Source organism: Anoplophora glabripennis, unplaced genomic scaffold, assembly GCF_000390285.2.
Source record: "Anoplophora glabripennis isolate ALB-LARVAE unplaced genomic scaffold, Agla_2.0 scaffold1258, whole genome shotgun sequence".
Lineage (NCBI taxonomy): Eukaryota > Metazoa > Arthropoda > Insecta > Coleoptera > Cerambycidae > Anoplophora > Anoplophora glabripennis.
This window is the reverse complement of record NW_019418613.1, coordinates 62,223-82,138: the sequence shown is the minus strand read 5'-3', so window position 1 is coordinate 82,138 and position 19,916 is coordinate 62,223. Positions and strand designations below refer to the sequence as shown.

The 19,916-nt window shown below is 31.1% G+C and overlaps 1 protein-coding gene across 5 annotated transcripts in view; it reads right to left on the bottom strand.

Moving 5' to 3' along the window:
- Window positions 1-1,183: 1,183 nt before the first annotated feature.
- Window positions 1,184-19,916, bottom strand: part of LOC108914841 (kelch-like ECH-associated protein 1) — a 71,518-nt gene continuing 52,785 nt past the window's right edge. For 4 of the 5 annotated variants that reach the window (XM_018720748.1, XM_018720747.1, XM_018720743.2 and 1 more), the window contains 9 exons: window positions 17,010-17,136; window positions 14,167-14,445; window positions 13,262-13,411; window positions 12,925-13,203; window positions 12,679-12,870; window positions 11,206-11,417; window positions 10,947-11,152; window positions 6,045-6,221; window positions 1,184-4,093 (listed from right to left, as the gene is read on the bottom strand). In XM_018720748.1, coding sequence (XP_018576264.1) covers window positions 3,909-4,093; window positions 6,045-6,221; window positions 10,947-11,152; window positions 11,206-11,417; window positions 12,679-12,870; window positions 12,925-13,203; window positions 13,262-13,411; window positions 14,167-14,445; window positions 17,010-17,129 — 1,800 coding nt within the window. In that variant the 5' untranslated portion in view covers window positions 17,130-17,136 and the 3' untranslated portion in view covers window positions 1,184-3,908. The remainder of the gene's footprint in view (window positions 4,094-6,044; window positions 6,222-10,946; window positions 11,153-11,205; window positions 11,418-12,678; window positions 12,871-12,924; window positions 13,204-13,261; window positions 13,412-14,166; window positions 14,446-17,009; window positions 17,137-19,916) is intronic. The other variant, XM_018720745.2, reaches the window with a different exon arrangement.

The following is a 19,916-nucleotide window of genomic DNA, read 5'->3' as shown; positions in this document are numbered from 1 at the left end:
TCAAGAATTTTTTTTACTTTTGAATGCCAAATTTGATGTCAAGTAGACCACCAGTATAAAAGTTAAACAGGGTATTATTGTTCTGTAAAAAAAAGTAGTCTTTCTGAACTCAGTTGAACATGTAAAAAAACGCTTAGCAATAAAATTTAATGGGTTTCATAGGTGTCCCTAAAAAGTTTTCTGATAAAGGTAAAAAAAAAAAATTATAATTTTTGTATAACGTGCAGAAAATTTCTATTATATGTTCATTTGACCAACAACATATTTTAATTATTTATGTCCTCAAATAATTTTAATATATTGATTGTAAATTTCATTTTGTTCCGTTTCAAAAGGTCTCCAAAATGCCATGTTGTAATACTTAATATTATTTCTCCCTTTCACAATTATAATGATTACACAATGATTAATAGAAGGTGCCTATAATAAATTAAAATTACCTGAATCCCACCAAATTCCGCATTGCTGCACTGCACTGCTCGGAAATTTGTCAACACTTGTCAACGGCTGAGATTTATTGCCCAGTAGCCCAATGCAGCTGTGTTAGATTTCGTTTGCCCGCGCCCGCATTCTTCAACTGAGCGTATATATTTCTACCACCTCCACGTTTAGTTTGACCAGACCAGTATATGGTTATGGCTAAATAAATATGGGAACAAGTTTTCAAATATTGCAATGCCGAGTTGCTGTGTCAGCGACCAAACCTGGTACATACTACCATCCTCTTGGTTCTTCAATTGATATCGGAAGACTATACCAATACTGTTTGAATTATTGCTTTGCAAGAAAAAGATATTTAACAACAAGGAATGTTTTATTTACATACTGAAATACTGTTTAACAGCAATATATACATATATTTTTTTACATTAAGTTATACTAAATTATAACATTGTATAAAATTATATAAAATAATTTTTATAAATAAATTAAATACACATAATGTACAAATGTATATACACTTTTCTTAAATATTTTTAAGTTCTTATGTACTTTTTATCACATTATTGAGATATCTATGAGATTTTTCTAAAATTTCTGATATCAGCACTGAAATTCTCAAATAAATTTGAATCAAATAATTTATTTGCTCTTCATTTTTTCAGTAAATAACAAAGGGTTCACATTAAATAACAAATATATACTGTTGAAACTCTTTACAAAAGAATATTAAAAAACAATTTTTTACTTATTACAACTAGTTTTTACTTGTATTTTAAATTTGAAATAAAGCAGATTTTTTTTTGTATTAATTATACCATTAGTATATAGAACAAGAGAGTTATTCCCAATGCTCATCATTGTCAACTGTCATGAGCTTATGCCACTAACATCCAAGGAATATTTCAATCGAAGCGGTAATATCCAAAGATCCATGTCATCATTAGAGACAAGTCATTACATAGACTGTTGCAACAGAACATACCTAAGTAATGACTATAATTAATAATAATAAAAAAGTGTCCTGGGACGAAGATGCTATAAGCTGTCTCTAAACTGTGAGCAAAGGCTAAGGTTATGAGTAACTCTTTTGTAATACATACCTACTCAAGTCTGATTTTTAGTTTCTAAAAACCAATTTTCTGTTTTCATGATTATTTTGAAGCCCTTTATAACATTTTCACCATTACAATAGAACTAAAACACAAAATGAGTTTACTCCATATTCCAAAAAGCAAATTTTGTCTTAATGTATTAATTTGGTCTGACAATATGTCTAATGAGCAAATATTATTTTATTGATCATTCCCTTCTAACTTTTAAAAATTTTTCATTCTAAGGGAACCCTAAACCATTCCAATTTCTAATCCCTGTTTCACATGGATGCTGACGGTCAGCATTTGATTTTTTTCACATGTTCAGATGAAGAACAAGTGTAGGTACAGAAGGTACAGAACAAAATGAACCCTGACAAAAGAGTATCGATAGCTGTTGCCATATCTGCAGCTTTATGTGATCATGTCCAGTTTGTCTAGAGATACAAATGTCAAGTGTTTCAAAAATATTTGTCGGCGCTAAAGATCAGAAAATAAAAGTAATTTTTTTTTATCTCGTTTAAACCCTTGCAAAATTTAAAAATGTGCCACTAAACGAAAATTTCAAATGCACTAAAATTTAGAAATTTTTGGGACATTTTTTGGAACTAAGGTACATATTAAGGTTATGCAAGATTCACATCGATGCTAATTAGTATGTACTATGATATATCACAAGAAAGATACTTGTGATGAATTTTCTTTATATTACTTTCCTCAAAAATATCTCAAATAGCACTTCCGGCACTTGCAACGAATTATTAATTTTGAATAGAGTAACTTTTAGTCAATATCAAACTGGAACGCAGGCTAGAAGGCAATTGCATGGTGGGCCATGTATGTAGATATAAGGGATTAAAAGAATAGAATTGTTAATTCAAATAAAACAATTAAACAAAATTAAAATCTAAAATTCTATTTTTTATAATCCAACTAACTTTGTACCATTTGTATAGTATATTTAGGTTTGCAATTTTTGGATTCAGATCAATTTTGATTTAAACGCTTCTTTTTCAAAATACGTAGTCAAATTTAAAATTTATAAAAAAATTATTAAAAGCAACTTGAAGCATGAATAGAAGGAAGTTGCAGTAAACATTGACCTCTTCAACTTCTTCCCATCTATGCCTATGATTCAAAGGTATTGTTCTTTAGATCAATCGTTTTTCTCTGTCCTCTGTTTACATTTTGCTTTTCTTTATTAAAATTATGAGAAACATGTACCAGCATAGTATAAAAGACTATGCCAAATTTTAACTTAATATCTTAAAAGGCAAGGAAATTAAGAATAGTTATTTATGTACCAAGGCCAAAAAGTTGTATTTTTATGAATGTGCCTGCTTTGCAGCAAGATAATGACGCTTTAAAAATGCAGGTTTTGTCCGCATATTAAAATTTTCCATTAATCTTAATAACTTGGCACTTTTTAGAGGTCATACTATTTTACATCCTCAAAAACTTCACAGACTCAATTACTTCACATCCTTTCTTAATTCACGAACACAGATTCATTCTATCCCTTTATAACTGACGTGAAGTACTTGAGATTGCAAGCATTTGCGGATATAACATAAAGACATTTAAAAAGTGACACTTTTTGTCTGGAAACGACTTTATAAAATTGCACTTTATGGCTAGACCAACTTGAAAAGGTTTTAGGCGTAGATAAAAAATTAACTAAAAAATTATAATTCGATATTATAAATACTGTTTTATAAATTAAAAAAACTGTACTGGTTCTCAAACTCTAGATTCTCAATAGTTTCAATATAGTTATAATTGGACATATAAATTATTTTAAAAGATATGTTTTGTACATATGTGGAATTTTGTCATAATTTCTACAATAAATCACTTAAATTGCGATAAATTGCCCAATCTGGCAACTGTGGTTTCCTTCAATCATCGAATATAACATAATAATCTCTTAACTTCACACATGGAAATTGCTAACAGGCATGCCATCCCATTAGTTCAGCAACTACCTAGTGATTTTTCTAGTTTTTCACTTGACGGTGTAATTATACAAAAAGAATGAGTCAAATACGAGTGAAAAATAATTTACCAATTTAACACAACTAATTCCTACACCAAAAATATTAAAAAAATTATTTTTTTCATTTTCTTTACAGTTGAAGAAACTACCCCCTTGATGTCAATGGCGATATGTGGGACCAATATTCTACATATTTGCCTGTGCTTATACAAATCGATGTACTAGCAGTGAGCAGTGACGTGAAAATTAGCAACTGAATAATGCCAATTGTCAGTGCACTGATCATCAGCGTTTGTGTGAAACAGAGGTAAGGCAATTATGACGGAGAACATAATGGATATAAAACTGATCTCATACTTGGATATCTATTAATTTTGCTACTTAGATGTTGAACACTCCGGTTTAGCTAATACTGTACATCTTTCTGTGCAAGGCGGGTGGAAACAAATAGCACTAGCATGACCAGAACGGCCCGATGTCAACGGTACACCATCCTCCCAACTATTTGTCGCTGGATCATATATTTCTACATCAGTCAAAAAATTTTCCCCATCGTATCCACCTAAAAATTGTTAGAAAATGTAATAAAAATACACTTTACGTTAGAGTTAATGCACTATTAAAAATTAATTTTCCAGCGATCATTTTTCAAATTATAGGTTTATTCCATTTAGTAACTTGCTAAGGTAGAAATTTTTATTGAAATTTCAGGTTTCAGTACACAAAGCACAAAAGAGATGATGTTTTTTCTTGAAAATTTAAAACTTCCTGTATGAATGCACTAGCTTCATTGATGACTGTCTACTTTAACCCTTGCTATCAGTATGAGCAGTAGAGACATTATCATCAAACCATTTGTTTAAACAATTTGTTTTTTAATTTGGGTCATTATTTGTGTTATTAATTGAGATACACAGTTAAAGTGCAACAGCTTTTAATGTAAGAATTTAAATACTTAGACAAATATAATAATAGTAAAAAGTGAAAATCAACAATAAGATCAAACTCAAGTAACACTTCCAATAATGGCCAATATTTTTTTTCACAATGCTATATTTATCTAAGTACGTTTTCAGTGTTATCAAGATAGGTAGGTACGTAAGGGTTAAAGATTTCTAAGTTGTCTGTCCATATTACACACTAATTTATATACAATTATTACTATTTACTATTATGCCTTACATTTTTACATCAACCCAATGTATTTTAATTTAAATGTTTCGCATTTGTTATCAGAAATAACAGACATAACAACATGAATTGAGAAACAAATTACTCAGAGAAGATGAGACTACCTAAGTCTCGTAACTAAAAGAAACAAACCTATAATGCAAAAAAGGTCATCAAAATTAGATTAGCCGAAGAAATCAATTTAGAAATTTAAACAAATTTTTAGTGGTGTATTTGATCTGAATAATAATGTTACAACATATACATGCCTGACTCCTTTTGAAATTAATTAAAATATTGATTGACTTTATTTAATAAAACCGCACACGACAAACAGCAGCAGCTGACTACTTTTTTAATAACAAGTCTGTTTTAATAGGTATGTATGATAAACAAGAAACAATTGAGCATGTGTAGTTCCTACAACACAAATGCCACACGTTCCATATTTTGACTGATTTCAGTTCGTTTTTTAAGTTTTACTCGAAAATCAGGCTCTTTTCGAAAAACATAAGAGAATAGTAGTTTGTAGAAAATTGAAAGACGAATCCAAAAATATCATGATCGTTACCGTAAAGCAGTGGCGTACTATTTTATTTAGAAAAATATGCCACTGATATCCTGTACCTCTGCCATTGGAGCATCTAAATTTTACAAAAAGACCTCAGATTTTGGAGAACGTTTACATAAATACATGTACCCAATTTCAAATTATTTCACTTATTAGTTTTTAATTTATTTGAAAAAATTAAAAATATTTTTAAGTTTAACACCTTGTATCTTTTTAATGAAGCGTCCTAGATAAAAATTTTATACAAAAGATTCCCCTTAAAATTCACCAAAGAATACAAAGTTTCATTTTTGGTCACAGTTTATGAATCACCCTGTATAAAACCAAAGTTATGGGTGGAGGGTGGAAGTTAGTAACAATATATGGTTGAATATTAAAAATGGGGTCATAACAACTAAAACTCACTGTATACAAAAATATATTCAATATACAAAAGAAAAAATACTTTTCAACCTTTATATTTTCAATAACAATATTTGAAAATTATATTCAATTTTTTTAATGTCTTCGACTCTAATTCAAATACTTTTTTTGTATGTCAAACAATAGAACTACTGTTTTTTGTTTTGCCCCACTAAACAACTAAACAACTTCTTGTATAATTTAAATGATTTTAAATTTAGCCATTATTCGAGTAAAGTATTTTGTAGTAAAAGTTAAAACCCAAAATGTTATCCTTTTTATTTGAAAAGATTCATTCTGAGAAAAAAAGTGTCAGTTCATTTTATCTTCATATAATTTTCAAAGAAAATTAAATAAAGAATAGACTTACCCATTGCATAAATCTTACAATCTAAAACAGTTATACTAAGGGCACTTCTTGCTTTACGCATTGGACAAACAAACTGCCAAATATCATTTTCTGTATCATATCTTTCCACGGAATTTAATTGTGACTCGCCGTCGTAACCTCCTACTACATATATGTATTGATTTATAGCTGCTACTCCTAAAATGTAAGATATTTTTTTAATAAGTTAGTAGTACTACCAATGATGTATTGTAGTTATAAAAAGTAAAAATGGTGATAAACAAGGTGTCCCTAAACTTAGTGGTACAGATGATGCTGAGCAAATGAAAATAAGATGAAATATTTCCGACTTTCTATGAGCTTCAGACTTCTCGATGTTAATAAAATGGCATGCTGTGATTTCAGCGATATTTGAAAATGCACGCATATGAGTAGATGCTGACAAACTATTCCTATCGTTAATACTGATTGCATTTCAGCGGATGTGCGTATCGCATAACTAACTGTGAGTTGCACATTCTCACTTTTTTAGCAACAGCTTAAAATATATTTGAAAGACTGATATTTAACAAAGAGTCACTAACTACCAATATGCATATTCATACATCATTACAATCATCTGAATAAACATATGCTGTAGAAACGAGTGTTTCTCTAAGTAAGACTTAGTTATGATTTTATTGTTTTTTATAACCCAGATCAGACGCTATAAAATTTTTTTCTTGAATTTCAATTAAATAAACTGTTTCCAAGATATTCGAGGTTAAATTAGTTAGAATCACAGTAAATGATAAAAAAACATATGGTACCAATTTTTTAGATAAATTAACTCCCATATAAAAATGTGTATACAATAGTCCTGTTCCTCTAAACTAAATTATAGGCGTACGTCAGTTTAAAATATTTCCTGTCATTACAATTATTAAGTATTGTTGAAAGTGTGAGTATAAAATATGAGTCGTTTTGGAAAAATTTCGAATGAACAAATTAGAAAAAACAGAAAAATCAATTCCACAATCTACAAAAAACACTAAATCGTCGATATGGAAACAATTTATGGAGTTTTGTCAAATTCGAAATTACGAACTGTCGGAAATTCCATTAGAAAACATAGCGGATATGTTAAAGGATTGAGCATATAATATGAAAAACAAAAATGGGGAAGGTTACAAAGAATATGCAGTTAAAACAATCTGGAATTCAACTGCCAAGATGAATCAAGAACAATATTTCATTGAATACGACATTAATTTGAACCTTTTACTGACATAATGTTTTGCAGTATTGTCTTTTTTATTCTCTTTTTTATATGAATCTATATGTATTTTCCTGCCCTGTAATTGGGTATCCTGTAGGGCAGTGTATGTCATAAATAAATAAATAAATAAATAAATAAATAAATAAATAAATAAATAAATAAATATCTTTTAAAGAAGATGCAAGAAACAGTAAGAGAAAGAACAAGCGATTCCAGAGAAAAGAAAGATGTTCTGTAGTAATAGATAAGCAAAATATCGCAAAATTGTGGAACATATATGAACCAGAGGGATTACAAAAAAGATTCTTTCATATTGACGCTTTAGTATGAAAACATGCTATCTCAGATTTCGGTTGGAAAACATTTTAACTCAGATCTTTAGGTAAAAACATGCTATCTCAGTGTGACTAGAAATTTAAGTTGGCACATTGAATGATTGAGACCATGCATTTATAATAAACTTATATAATATATTTTAAAAAAGTAAGGAATGTTTATGTTCAGGTACACTGTTTATTTTTTTTTTTTTATTCAACATTTTTCAATTAATTTTGTTAAGTTACTGTTATAAACGACAAAATTGTTAATTAAAAAAATAGAATAATATGCAATATGCTGCAACACGTACATTATTCGACGTTTTTTGAAATAACAAATTATAAAAAAAAATAGTGTATACCTTAATATATAAAAATGTTTGTTAGTACTAAAAATTATTCGATTTTTTTCATACAAGTTTGCTTTGATATCAAAATTAATAGCATACTCTTTTCTGAACCATGGAAATGTGCACGTGCAAATCATATGCCCCCGTCGCAACGATAGATGTATACATGTCATTCAACTTTATACATTATATTTATATTCTGGTTATTATGTTAACTCTATTAACAAAAGTAAGGGTAGTGACTATAAATCAGGTAAGAGTGCACTATTAATTGTTATATCAAAGCAAACTTGTATGAAAAAAATAATTTTTAGTAATAACAAACATTTTGATATATTAAGGTATACACTATTTTTTTTATAATTTGTTATTTCAAAAAACGTAGAGTAATGTACGTGTTGCAGCATACTGCATATTATTCTGTTTTTTTTTTTAATTAACAATTTTGTCGTTTATAACAGTAACTTAACAAAATTGAAAAATGTTGAATAAAAAAAAATAAAACAAACAGTGTCGACTGTACCTGTATACTGTATACACTATTTTTTTTATAATTTATTTCAAAAAACGTAGAGTAATGTACGTGTTGCAGCATACTGCATGTTATTCTATTTTTTTTTAATTAACAATTTTGTCGTTTATAACAGTAACTTAACAAAATTGAAAAATGTTGAATAAAAAAAAATAAAACAAACAGTGTACCTGAACATAAACATTCCTTACTTTTTTAAAAATATATTATAAAGTTTATTATAAATGCATTAAATTTCTAGTCACACTGAGATAGCATGTTTTTACTTAAAGATCCGAGTTAGCATGTTTTCCAAGGTTAATTTGAGATAGCATGTTTTCCAACCGAAATCTGAGATAGCATGTTTTCGTACTAAAGCGTCGATATAGCTTCTTATAAATTGCCTTGGAGGGGAGGAAAGGCTACAAACTATAAAATTTACAGGAAGAATCGAATACAATTTAATATTTTCAAAGACAGCACAAGACGGATCGAAAAAATTGAGATAGCAAATGCATTACAAAAAATAAGAACGATAAAAGTATTTATCCAGTTACAATGTTAAAATTACTCTTAGAAGAAATAAACAAAAACATAACATCCAATCGACAGTTTTTAACTCCAAATACCTTTTGGACGAACACAAATTCTAAAGGTTGGTGTAAAAATGGTTCACTAGGAATTAATACTATGTCTACCTGGACAAAAGAATCTATAGCTAAAATTGGACTGGATATCACAAATAATAAAATTACCAACCATTCAAACTGAGCGAGTACAGTTTCTCACTTAGCCAAAGCAGGGATAAGTGACCAACAACTGATAAATATAACCGGACACTCATTGTCATCATCCATTAAACAAACCCTATCTTCAAATTGACGCTGAACATCACGAAACTCTTTTTAGTAATTTACGAACTTCGGATAGAATAAGTCAAAAGGAATATTCAACATGTAGGGAAACTAGACAAGAAAATATTGAAATCGGAACACCAAACCAAACAATTTATAATAACTATGTTTTTAATAACTGTTCCTTCAAATAATTTGAATAAATAAAGATAATGGTTGTTATTCGTACACATAAAAATATATATCATAATAAAGATATTTATTTTTGTTGTTCATTCACATATTTGATCATTAATTTATCTTGCCAAAAACCATGCGAGTTTTTCATTTCATGAATAAATTTCATTTAACTAAAAATTTTTCTAATCAGTAATTTTGCTGGCAAAACTGGCATTTGACAAAATCGCTCGACCTTCGGTCTCGAGATTTCTTCATGTCAGTTTTTCTCATAAAATTACTAATTGGCAAAGTTATTTCATTACAAAGAGAAATTTATCCAATAAAAAAAGCTCTTGTGATTTTACTGTTGAAAAAACTATTAAGACTACAATGAGGTTAAACTAGTCAGAACTATTTATTGAAAATACACACAATTTTTAGGATATTTATTCAAAATGCCCCCAGCAGCACAGGAATGCGTGGACGCACACATGCACAAACGCATACATGTATTTGTCTTTCTAGAGAAAAAATGACCACGTGACCACATAAATTGAATTGTTGATTTTGAAGAATATTCTCCAACCTCCATCTCGGCTCTTCAAGAGAACCTTCTATGGAGGTAGAATAAACATTTTCTTTAATGTCCCCAGGAAGGGAAATCCAAAGGATTAAAATCAAGGGATGCTGCTGGCCAATTTATCTACTTTGCAGAGGCATATCTTCAAAAATTCAAATAAATAGTTGGATAAAAATGCGTGATGCAAGCACACTACAATTGGCTTGCTTATTTCAGAAACAACCTGTCACATTTCAGCAAGTGAAATTTGTATGTTGTTACACATCTCTATAAATAATGCATCGTTGAGTTAAGAAAGAACCATATTGATTATATGCCGCCATAAATTTTGGTTTATTTAAGGAGGATCGGGTGCTTTTAAAAAATGTAGACAATTTCATATTATTGAGATATATTATTTTTGCAATACAAAATCAAATTCTGTAAATTTTTCTCGAATTATTTATCAATTTGTTATTATTTTTTACAAATTATAATTTAAAAATATAATTGAAAATTAGAAGTTTTTCCTTTTTCAGAAACATCCCAAGGTCATTTTAAATTAAAAAAAGTAATCACTATTTTAGTCATCACTGAAAATTAAACCTAATGGAATGTCTGTTACCAACTATTCCCTTAGGAAGTGTGTAATCTGAGAAAAAGAGACCATTTTTGGTAGTATCACCCCTATACTTCACTCAAAACAGAAGCATATTTCAATTACCTGGAAAAAATACCTTATTCTAAAATTTACCTATCAAATTTGTGAATAAAGCCAATGTTAAAATAATAATTAGAATAATAAATTGTCTCTGGTTTGAATGTACTGATAGGTACTAATAAACAAATATTATCCAGTAGGGTGGAATTTTGATAGTATTTGCAAAGAAATATTAGATAGTGAATATGGCTTACCTGCTCCACTTCTCTGAATATTCAGTGGTGCTATCATGGTCCATTCATTATTTTCCGGATGATAACATTCAGCACATTTTAGTCTTTCTACACCATCGTAACCCCCGATTGCATATAATAATCTGTTCACCACTGCTACACCTACTGCTAAACGTTTATAATGCATTTGTTTAACCATAGTCCATCTGTCTGTCTCAGGGTCATAACTAAAATATAAGTGTAAAATTTAACAAATCATAACTTTCATTTTTATATTTACCATTCAACACTACTATGATATTTTGGTCCTTCGCTGCCTCCAACGGCATATAACAATCCATCCATAACAGCTACACCAACTCTGTGCCTTGGCATCGACATTGGACTACAAGGTCTCCATTTATCTTTCACAGGATTATATTTGTCGACCCAGTCGGAATCATAATTATTTCTGGGACTGCTATACCTCCCTCCCACTGCATAGAATGATCCCTAAAAATTATTTGCCTAAAGTTGAAACAAAATTCATTAATGATTAAATTCAGTTATATATCTTATATGAAATAATTCTAAAGTTATCAACTGATGTTTAACCCTCAAGTTTGTCTCATCTTTATTGCATTTCTAGGGAATCTAGTGTAAACCATGAAATATTCTATATCGGAGTTCCAAAATAGTAGGCGGTAAGTCTCATAAATAAATCAACCATAATTTAAGTCCTTTATTTGGTAAAATAATTTTGTGTACTCTGCATTGTGCCAATTATTTTGCATAGTGTATCAAATACATTCAGCGTGCGCAATGACTGCTGCTGCTTGTCTAGTGTCAAGTCAGTGGTACATGTCATTTCAATGTTTACACTTTTAATAGTTTTAGTGGTTTTACTGATTTCGTGTTGCCATACTGTTACAACACTATGCAAGTAGACTTTCATATGGTCCACTTGTCGAAATAGTAAAAACACTGACCACGTCTCACAATAAAAAACTAAATGAATGTACACGGGTAGTAGTAGGCCATCTTTGCCATAAATTCAAAATGGATATTGGTATACACCAAAGTGTAGATCTAACTAAAATAGACATATGTATTTGTTGTTATATAATTAATAATTTCTCAAAAATGATATACCCTTAGAATTGCCTTCCCCACACACACCTTACCTGTCACATTGGAAATAGTCACTGCCTACAATTTTGGGACCCTAGGTACACATTGAGTACATTAAAAAAATTAAACATTAAAAAGTGGAATAGGTTCCCAATTAACCAGAAACACTTTTTTAGTTATTATTTTATGCCAATATATATGTTAACATCCCATATTTAAATATAAAGTTTTTTTTTAAGTAAGTTAAAAAATAACTATTTAAAATATGCCACCACAAGTGACAAGACTTCCCTTGTGTAAAAACAAAAGGATTTCTATCTCATTTACATGAAAATTTAAGGCATTGTTGCCAAAATTTATTATTATTTATTGTATAAATTATTTATATATACAAATAATGTACACATTCTAAAAATGAAAAATTGTTAAATGTAAAACATGTTTAAAGGAACAGGAACCAAATCTTTATAAAAATACATTTATATCTGTTAATAATTTTAGACATGCATTTCTGAAATAAAAAAATTATTTTGCGATGATTTTTCAGTTTTATCTAGACTTAATAATTTCATAAAGCAGTAATCTGATATCAACTATTACACACATATTAAGTCATGAATATTTCAAAGTTATACATACGTACATTTAAAAATGCTCCTCCTAGTCCAGATCGTGGTACTGTAATTCTATCCAATTGTGTCCAAGTTTTTTCATCTACATTAAATCCTTCTAAAATATCAAGTGATTGTCTATAATATCCTCCAGCTACATAAATAACTCTTGGAATATTTGGAGAACGTTCCTTTACAACAGGCCGAACATGAAGTGTCAAATCCTAAAATTAAAGTTATTTATATTTATTACACAATTACAACACCTGAAGAAATACCTTAAATATCCGAGCTAAATATTCCTTACATGCAGGTGTTTTTTTTATAACTTCACAATTCGTCATTTGATCATTAAGAAATTTAGGTGGCAGAAATTGACATCTTACGGCAATTAAGATATTTTCCATTTTTCTATGTCTATTGTCTTCATCATATCTAACCCATTTCAAAACAGCGTTGTAGACTTGTTTCTCATCTTGAACATTAAGTTCATCTTTTTTAATCAAGTTAACGAGTTGCATGCTGCTTAATTGTAGAAATTCTTCTTCCTGACATATCTACGGAAACTTCAAATAATTAGAAGGAAGAAATATTGAGCCTGTGCTAACTATCAACCTGACAAAAATTGCGTTCTATGTATTGATTAGCTTTCTTACATAATTCAATACATCCATGCTGTTCAGCGAAATTCGCTATGCCTATTGCATTGCTTGGATCCAGTTGCCTTTCCAAAAAATCACAGCAAGCTTGTATTACATTTGGAACCTAAAGAACAAATAATCACATTTTTATAAAATGATAAGTGTGTTAATATAGTTTATTGTATTATAACTTCACAGATGTTTAAAATGTTTGTAGGTATACAAATTTATTCCACTTACAAAAACTGGACTAAAAATATAAAAAGTTCATATACAGGATGTTTCAGTTCGAGTGAATCAAACTTTAACCACAAACAGAACTCAATAAATAATTCAGAATTGCCTTATAAAGCAAGGGTTTAAGTTCCACCGTTTTCACTGTACAGGGCCGTATTGGTCGGTTGTTAAAATCATATTATTTATGAAATCTTTGATATGCTTATAACAAATTGATTCAAATTTGATGTGGTGTTAATATTTACACGTGTGCATAATTTACTGTAAAATTTATAAATTTTTGTAGATCAGTGGGTAGTAAAGCTGTTTTTTTACCTCAACTTCTACGCCAATAGCAGATTTTGCTCAAATCGGTTAACTGGGTTCTGAGTTAAGGAGAAAATAAGAAACTTTAACACACTGTAACTTTTTTGCAACATATGTTGTTTAAGCAAATTTGGTTAAATCGACACCATTTGGGTTCTACATTATACCCTTGAAGTATGTAACATTCGTTAGGTGACGCCTTGTATAAATAGTTTTTTTATATAAATGGAAACATGAAATATAACTAAAATAATATTTTCCCTAAAGGATTCGGTACTAAACTTAATACAGTTACAATAAATAAAGTGTTTTTTTTAATGATAAAATAGGACTTACTTGAAGCATGGTGGCAGCTGGCAGTAGTTGGCACACTGTATTTTCAGTCACACGTATTTTTCCTGTGTACATAAAATGTATAAGTCTAGCCATAACGGTTGCTGAAACTCCCTGCATTTTCACTCTATTCATATCGCACTCTTTAAGGCCACCAGTGAACATGGCTTTAAAATAAGGACTGGCAGCAGCCAAAATCACTCGGTGAGCATGGAAAAGTTCACAACCAACTTCTAGCACCACGTCTGTTAACATTTGATGTCCTCGCATCATGTCCATTGACTGCAAATTGTATAGAAACCTCTTTTTAACTTAAATGAGAATTAACACCTTTCCATTTGCATTTATTAATATATTAATATAACTGATTATGATTCCAATTTTCAGACAAATGTTCAAAAATGTATTGTAAATTGTAAAGTATTTTATTTTATTATATACCAGGTGGGTAACTTTGGTGATGAATTGGGATTTTAAAAATGATAAGTAGTAGTAGTGAATTGGGACGGCCTCAACCTGGCCACAAGTGAACCCTTCTTGCCTACTATGCCATGACATTACCCATCTGCCCTTCTTGAGACTACCTGACGCTCTGAAGAATGCCAGGATTTTGATCCATGGCAAGTCCCCCCCTCACCTCATCCTCTTGCAGCTCTTCGGTACCAAAGACTGTATGCCTTAACCTCTCGAAGCCTGCGCAGTGTCCCAGAAGATGGATAGGGGTATCCTCCTCTTCTCCACATATTAGGCATAAAGGGTTCTCTTCAATTCTTATTAAGCTTAAATGCCTCCTAAGTCCCATCCCATCTTATCTTAGGTTTTTTAGGCCCACATATAAAGCTGTGGGCTTACCTACATCCTCTGTTCATCCTCCAATTTTGACCTAATGTTTGACAGGCCCATTTATTAAGGGTCCCGTTATTGCTACCTCGTGTGATTCCGAGGATTGGCTCAGGTCCCTGGCCAAGCCTCCAAAATCCAAATCAACTATACCTCTCTTCGTCTGGACAATAACTTCAGGGCATCTTCATACTCTTGAATAAGGACAGACCTTGTCCTTGGGGAGCTAACCGCCCTGAGCGCAAACTGACTGTTAGAGCAGATACAAATCCTCTCCTCTACACAGTTCTTTATCTCTTCCTTACTTGCCACCATCAAAATAAAATTTCTACCTGAATGACTGTGGTATACATACCCAGTGAAAAACTTTCCTGGATACCACTCCCTCCCGGGTATATTTCTGCTCCTGAATACTCATCTCCCTCTCGAAATCCATAAGTATAGCATACTAGGGATCCCAGAGCGAACATATCACCAGAGGAAGACAGTGACATACTTATTTCCTAGCCTCAGCCGGTCCTCTGCTTCAATGACCCTTATGACAGATATTGGGATCTCCTTATCCACCCTCAGGGCTATGGCAGCGTGACCCTCTACCCATAGTTCTTCTTTCCAACCGCCTATGTGCTTTATCCTTAGGGATGTCGCCATCGCCTTCCCCACAATTCTTGTAGGGAGGGTTGGCAACCCCAGGAGGACTGCTAATGTGGCCATTGGAGTCATCCTCATTGCTCTTGTAATACCTAAGCAGGCAAGCCTTGGTCCACACTCGGCCACCAGACCAAGGCTCCATACTAGTAAGTCTCACTTTGACTATCGCTGTGTACACCCAATGAAGCACCCTTGGATTGAGTCCTCAGTTTTTGCCAACTACCTTCCTCAATTGCCAGAGGGTTATCACTAATTTTCGGATGGTTCTTTCAACCTGTCGTTCCCACGACAATTTGCTATCCAGGATTACACCCAAATATTTGACTTCCTACACATGGTTGGGGGCTTCAATTCGTCTATTTTCCTTCTTGTTGTAAATAGGATCATCTCAGCCCTCTTTGAGTTGACTGAGAACTCCACCTCCTCAGACCACCTCTCTATAATCCTACAGGCTCGATACATTCTGTTGCAGACCACGTTCAAAAACTGGCCTCCGACTAGAACCATGCCATCATTAGAGTAGGCCTGGGCATATAGATATGCCCAGGCCTACTCTAATGATGGCATCCCTCCAGGGTTAGGCACTCCAGGAGGCCATCCATCACAATAGATGGTGAGAAACAGCTGCTTTGAGGGCATCCATCTCTCACCACCATCCGCTTGTAACAGTCCCATGGTTGCACTAACCTTCCTTTCCTTCAATGCCGATCTCACTCATACGACCACAGTAGGTGATGATCCCTGATCTTGGAGTGAGTCGCATATAGTCTTAGTTTTTGCCTTGTCGAAGGCTATGATAATAAATAAAAAACAATTAAATGAATAAAGTTTTAGATTATTCTATTAATGGCTCTCACAAACCTGTTCTTTTCAGTGATGTGCCAAGTGCAAAAAAATAAAAAACATCACAAATAATATTTTATTAAACAATTTTAACTAGAATAACAAATCAAATTCCCATTAACCGATAAAATAATGCTTAATTTGTTGACAGATTTATCAGAGTATAATAATAATAATATTTATTGTTTTTTCGGCACATCAATTTTTTATGCTTATGGTACATCGCTAAAAAAATACTTTTTTCATACAGTATATGTGGAGTATTCGCACCTTGATATAGCACCTTCATTTATTTATACTTCTTATATTCTCTCGAAGTTTGTAAACGCCCTATAGATATATAAATATAAAAAAAAATATTTTTGGTTTAATAGATTCCCACATACAGGTAAGTTCCATTAACAATTTTTGAAAAACAGAATTGGAGCATGTTTTACTTGTTTTTGAGACAATAATATTACAATTTTTTTGTATGAATACTATTTAAATCAAATTATGACAAAAAAAATTACCTTCATGGCTTCCTTTATATAATCTAACATCATAAAACTCATGTCCCCAAAATCTCCCTTTGTCCCGCCATTTTGTTGTTTTTGGTGCCTGTTCACGTAACAGTCTTCTCCTCCATCCATAATTAATCTGAAAAAATACATAAATAATTATAATCACTGAAAACATTTCAACATAAAGTTCTTTAGAAATACATCTCATGATCAACCATCATAATGTAAATCCTAACAATTTCCATAACTGGCAAGTTCGTAAAGAGTTTATATTTAACAAACATATTTCGTTATAGACTAGAAAATACTAATACACCATCTCTATTTCATACAAATCTGTGTCAAATGAAATAGAATTCATAATATTCCTATTTTATTATAAATAAAACTACACATTTCGTAATTCTAAATACTTTAGCAATTTACATCAATCATTATTTTACTTATTTTATATCTACAGCCTTTTTAAAGTAGGTATATGTTATAACTATAATTTCAATAGTTTGCTCCTTTGGGCAATTTTAGATCAAAAGGAGATAAAAGGTTTGGAGCCACTAGTTAAAAACAATATATCACAGTTGGTCAAATATCTCTAATGATGTTTGAGAGATCGACGAAACTATGATTTATGTTGAAGGTAAAGTCAATAAAATGGTACACAAATCTATTAATCAGTCGCGGAGATACTGTAAAGCACTGTAACTAAAATGTTCTTAGAAGTAACACAAAGCAGTGGCACAACCAGAAAAAAATGCATCCATACATTCATTACATCCATCGGTCTACATCCATACCTTGCAAGTTAAACACGAAAAAAACTGGATTATCATATCGCGATAGCAGGCACCATTAACTGTTATTGCCTGGTCAGCCGCATTTTCGAAGAAGAATGGTCCATTGAGGCCACCAGCCCAAAATCCGCACCAAACAGTGACCCATTGATGTGGATGCATTTGTTTCTCAACAATCACTCGTGGATTTTCTGAAAACCAAATGCGACAATTTTATCGATTAACGAAGCCATCAAGACGAAAATGAGTGTCATCGCTGTAGACGATTTTGTTCAGAAAATGAGCATCCACTTGTTCCATAATCCATTCAACGAACTCTCTTCACTCTGCGTGGTCAGTAGGCTTTAGTTCTCGAGTCAATTGAATTTTGTAAACATGAAGATGCAAATTTTTCGTGAGAATACGCTGTAGATAGCTTCTTGAAATGTCCAGTTCCTAAACTACGGTGCCGAATTGACGTTTGGACTCTCAGCAACACTTTCACGAACTGCTTTGATGTTTTGTGTTGAACGATTTGTTGAAGGACGGCAAGAGTGTTTAAGATCACTGATTGATCCAGTCTTCGCATCTTGAATTGTTCAATTAATCTCGATTAATCTCTTCCCAATTGATGAAGTTAAATCACTATTCCGACCATATTTTGAACGAAAATTACAGACTGTAGCTGCCAAACCGTCATTAATTTTTTTTTCGTTGGCAACACATTACTGCACAAATGGCGCAAAATTCAAATCTTGATTGAATTTAGGGACACCCGATATAAACACAAAGAAAATTATTATTTTCATATAATTGAGAATACATTTAGTTTTTTTTTCATGATTGACCGAAAGCTGGGGGGTAAACGGAACATGCTCCACTGACGTATAAGGAATGGCATTATTGTTAATTTTCTTATTCAATTTTCAAAATACTCAGTGCCCTTAAAAATAGTTGACATATTTATTTGTAATCCCCGTCCAAGTTTCGTCAATCTATAAAAACATCTTCAAAGATATTCGAATAAACATCATATGTTTTTTTAAATTATATATTCTATATCTTGGAATTTAGTGGTTTGAAATCCTTATTTCATAAAGGGTATTTAATGTAAAATGATCCAAAGAACAACCTCTTCCAGTTAACATGAACTTAGAAAACACCCTATATAAATATAGGATGCTCACGTGAATGTTACTCCTCTCTTTTCTTTTGGTATTATTCAATATTGGAGAGAAGTGTAAAAAAGATGTAAAGATTGTAGCAGCATTTAACTAATTAACGAAACCATCATATTATAGAAGTAGAGACTTCATTTTTTAATTAAACATCCCGTTTGAAGGTCAGATTATTATCCCAATTTTACACCAATTCCTCGACCTCCAACTAAGAGAGAAAATTTTCTCAGGAATCTTGTTAGTGTGCCTAATTGTCATATGTATTGCAACAGTATATAATGGTAGTCCTTTTTTAATGCTGGCTTTATATTAACAATTTATTTATTAATTAATTAGCGAAGTTGTTCATAAATCAATTCACCAATATTAACTGTGCAAGTTACATTAAACTAAAACAAATAGAAAGTGAATAGATTTTCTCGATCTCGATGAGAATTGTTTTTATTAAATTACACAAGAAAAATTGACAAATGTCATATAACACATTTTACATGATGATATAAAAAGTTAAAGTATCTTTTTTTATTATAATTTTTCAGCAGCAAAGTAAAAAAAATGCCTAGAGGGGCACTTTTCACGTGGCTGTTTGATAAAAATCTAGCAGGTAATTTGATAACTGTAATAGGTATTTGATTGTATTATATAAGATATTGTTTAAAATTAGTGTAAGCGAGGTTAATCTTTCATTAAGAATTGCTTAACTTAGGTAATTTGCTATTTCCTTACTCTATATCCATACTGCAAATCATTGATGTTACGTCATTTGTAAAATTACCTAGGTGCACATTTTGTTTAAACTTGGTTGATTGTTGTAGGTAGTTAAAAATATAGGTATATTATTCTTAAAAAAATTACTTTTGGAATCAATACTGATTTCAAAAGATAGAACCTTTGGTCAGGTTAGTTTTTGTTTACCTCAATAAGAGTAGAGGATATGATGTAATAAAATTAATAATTTCAGAACGAAT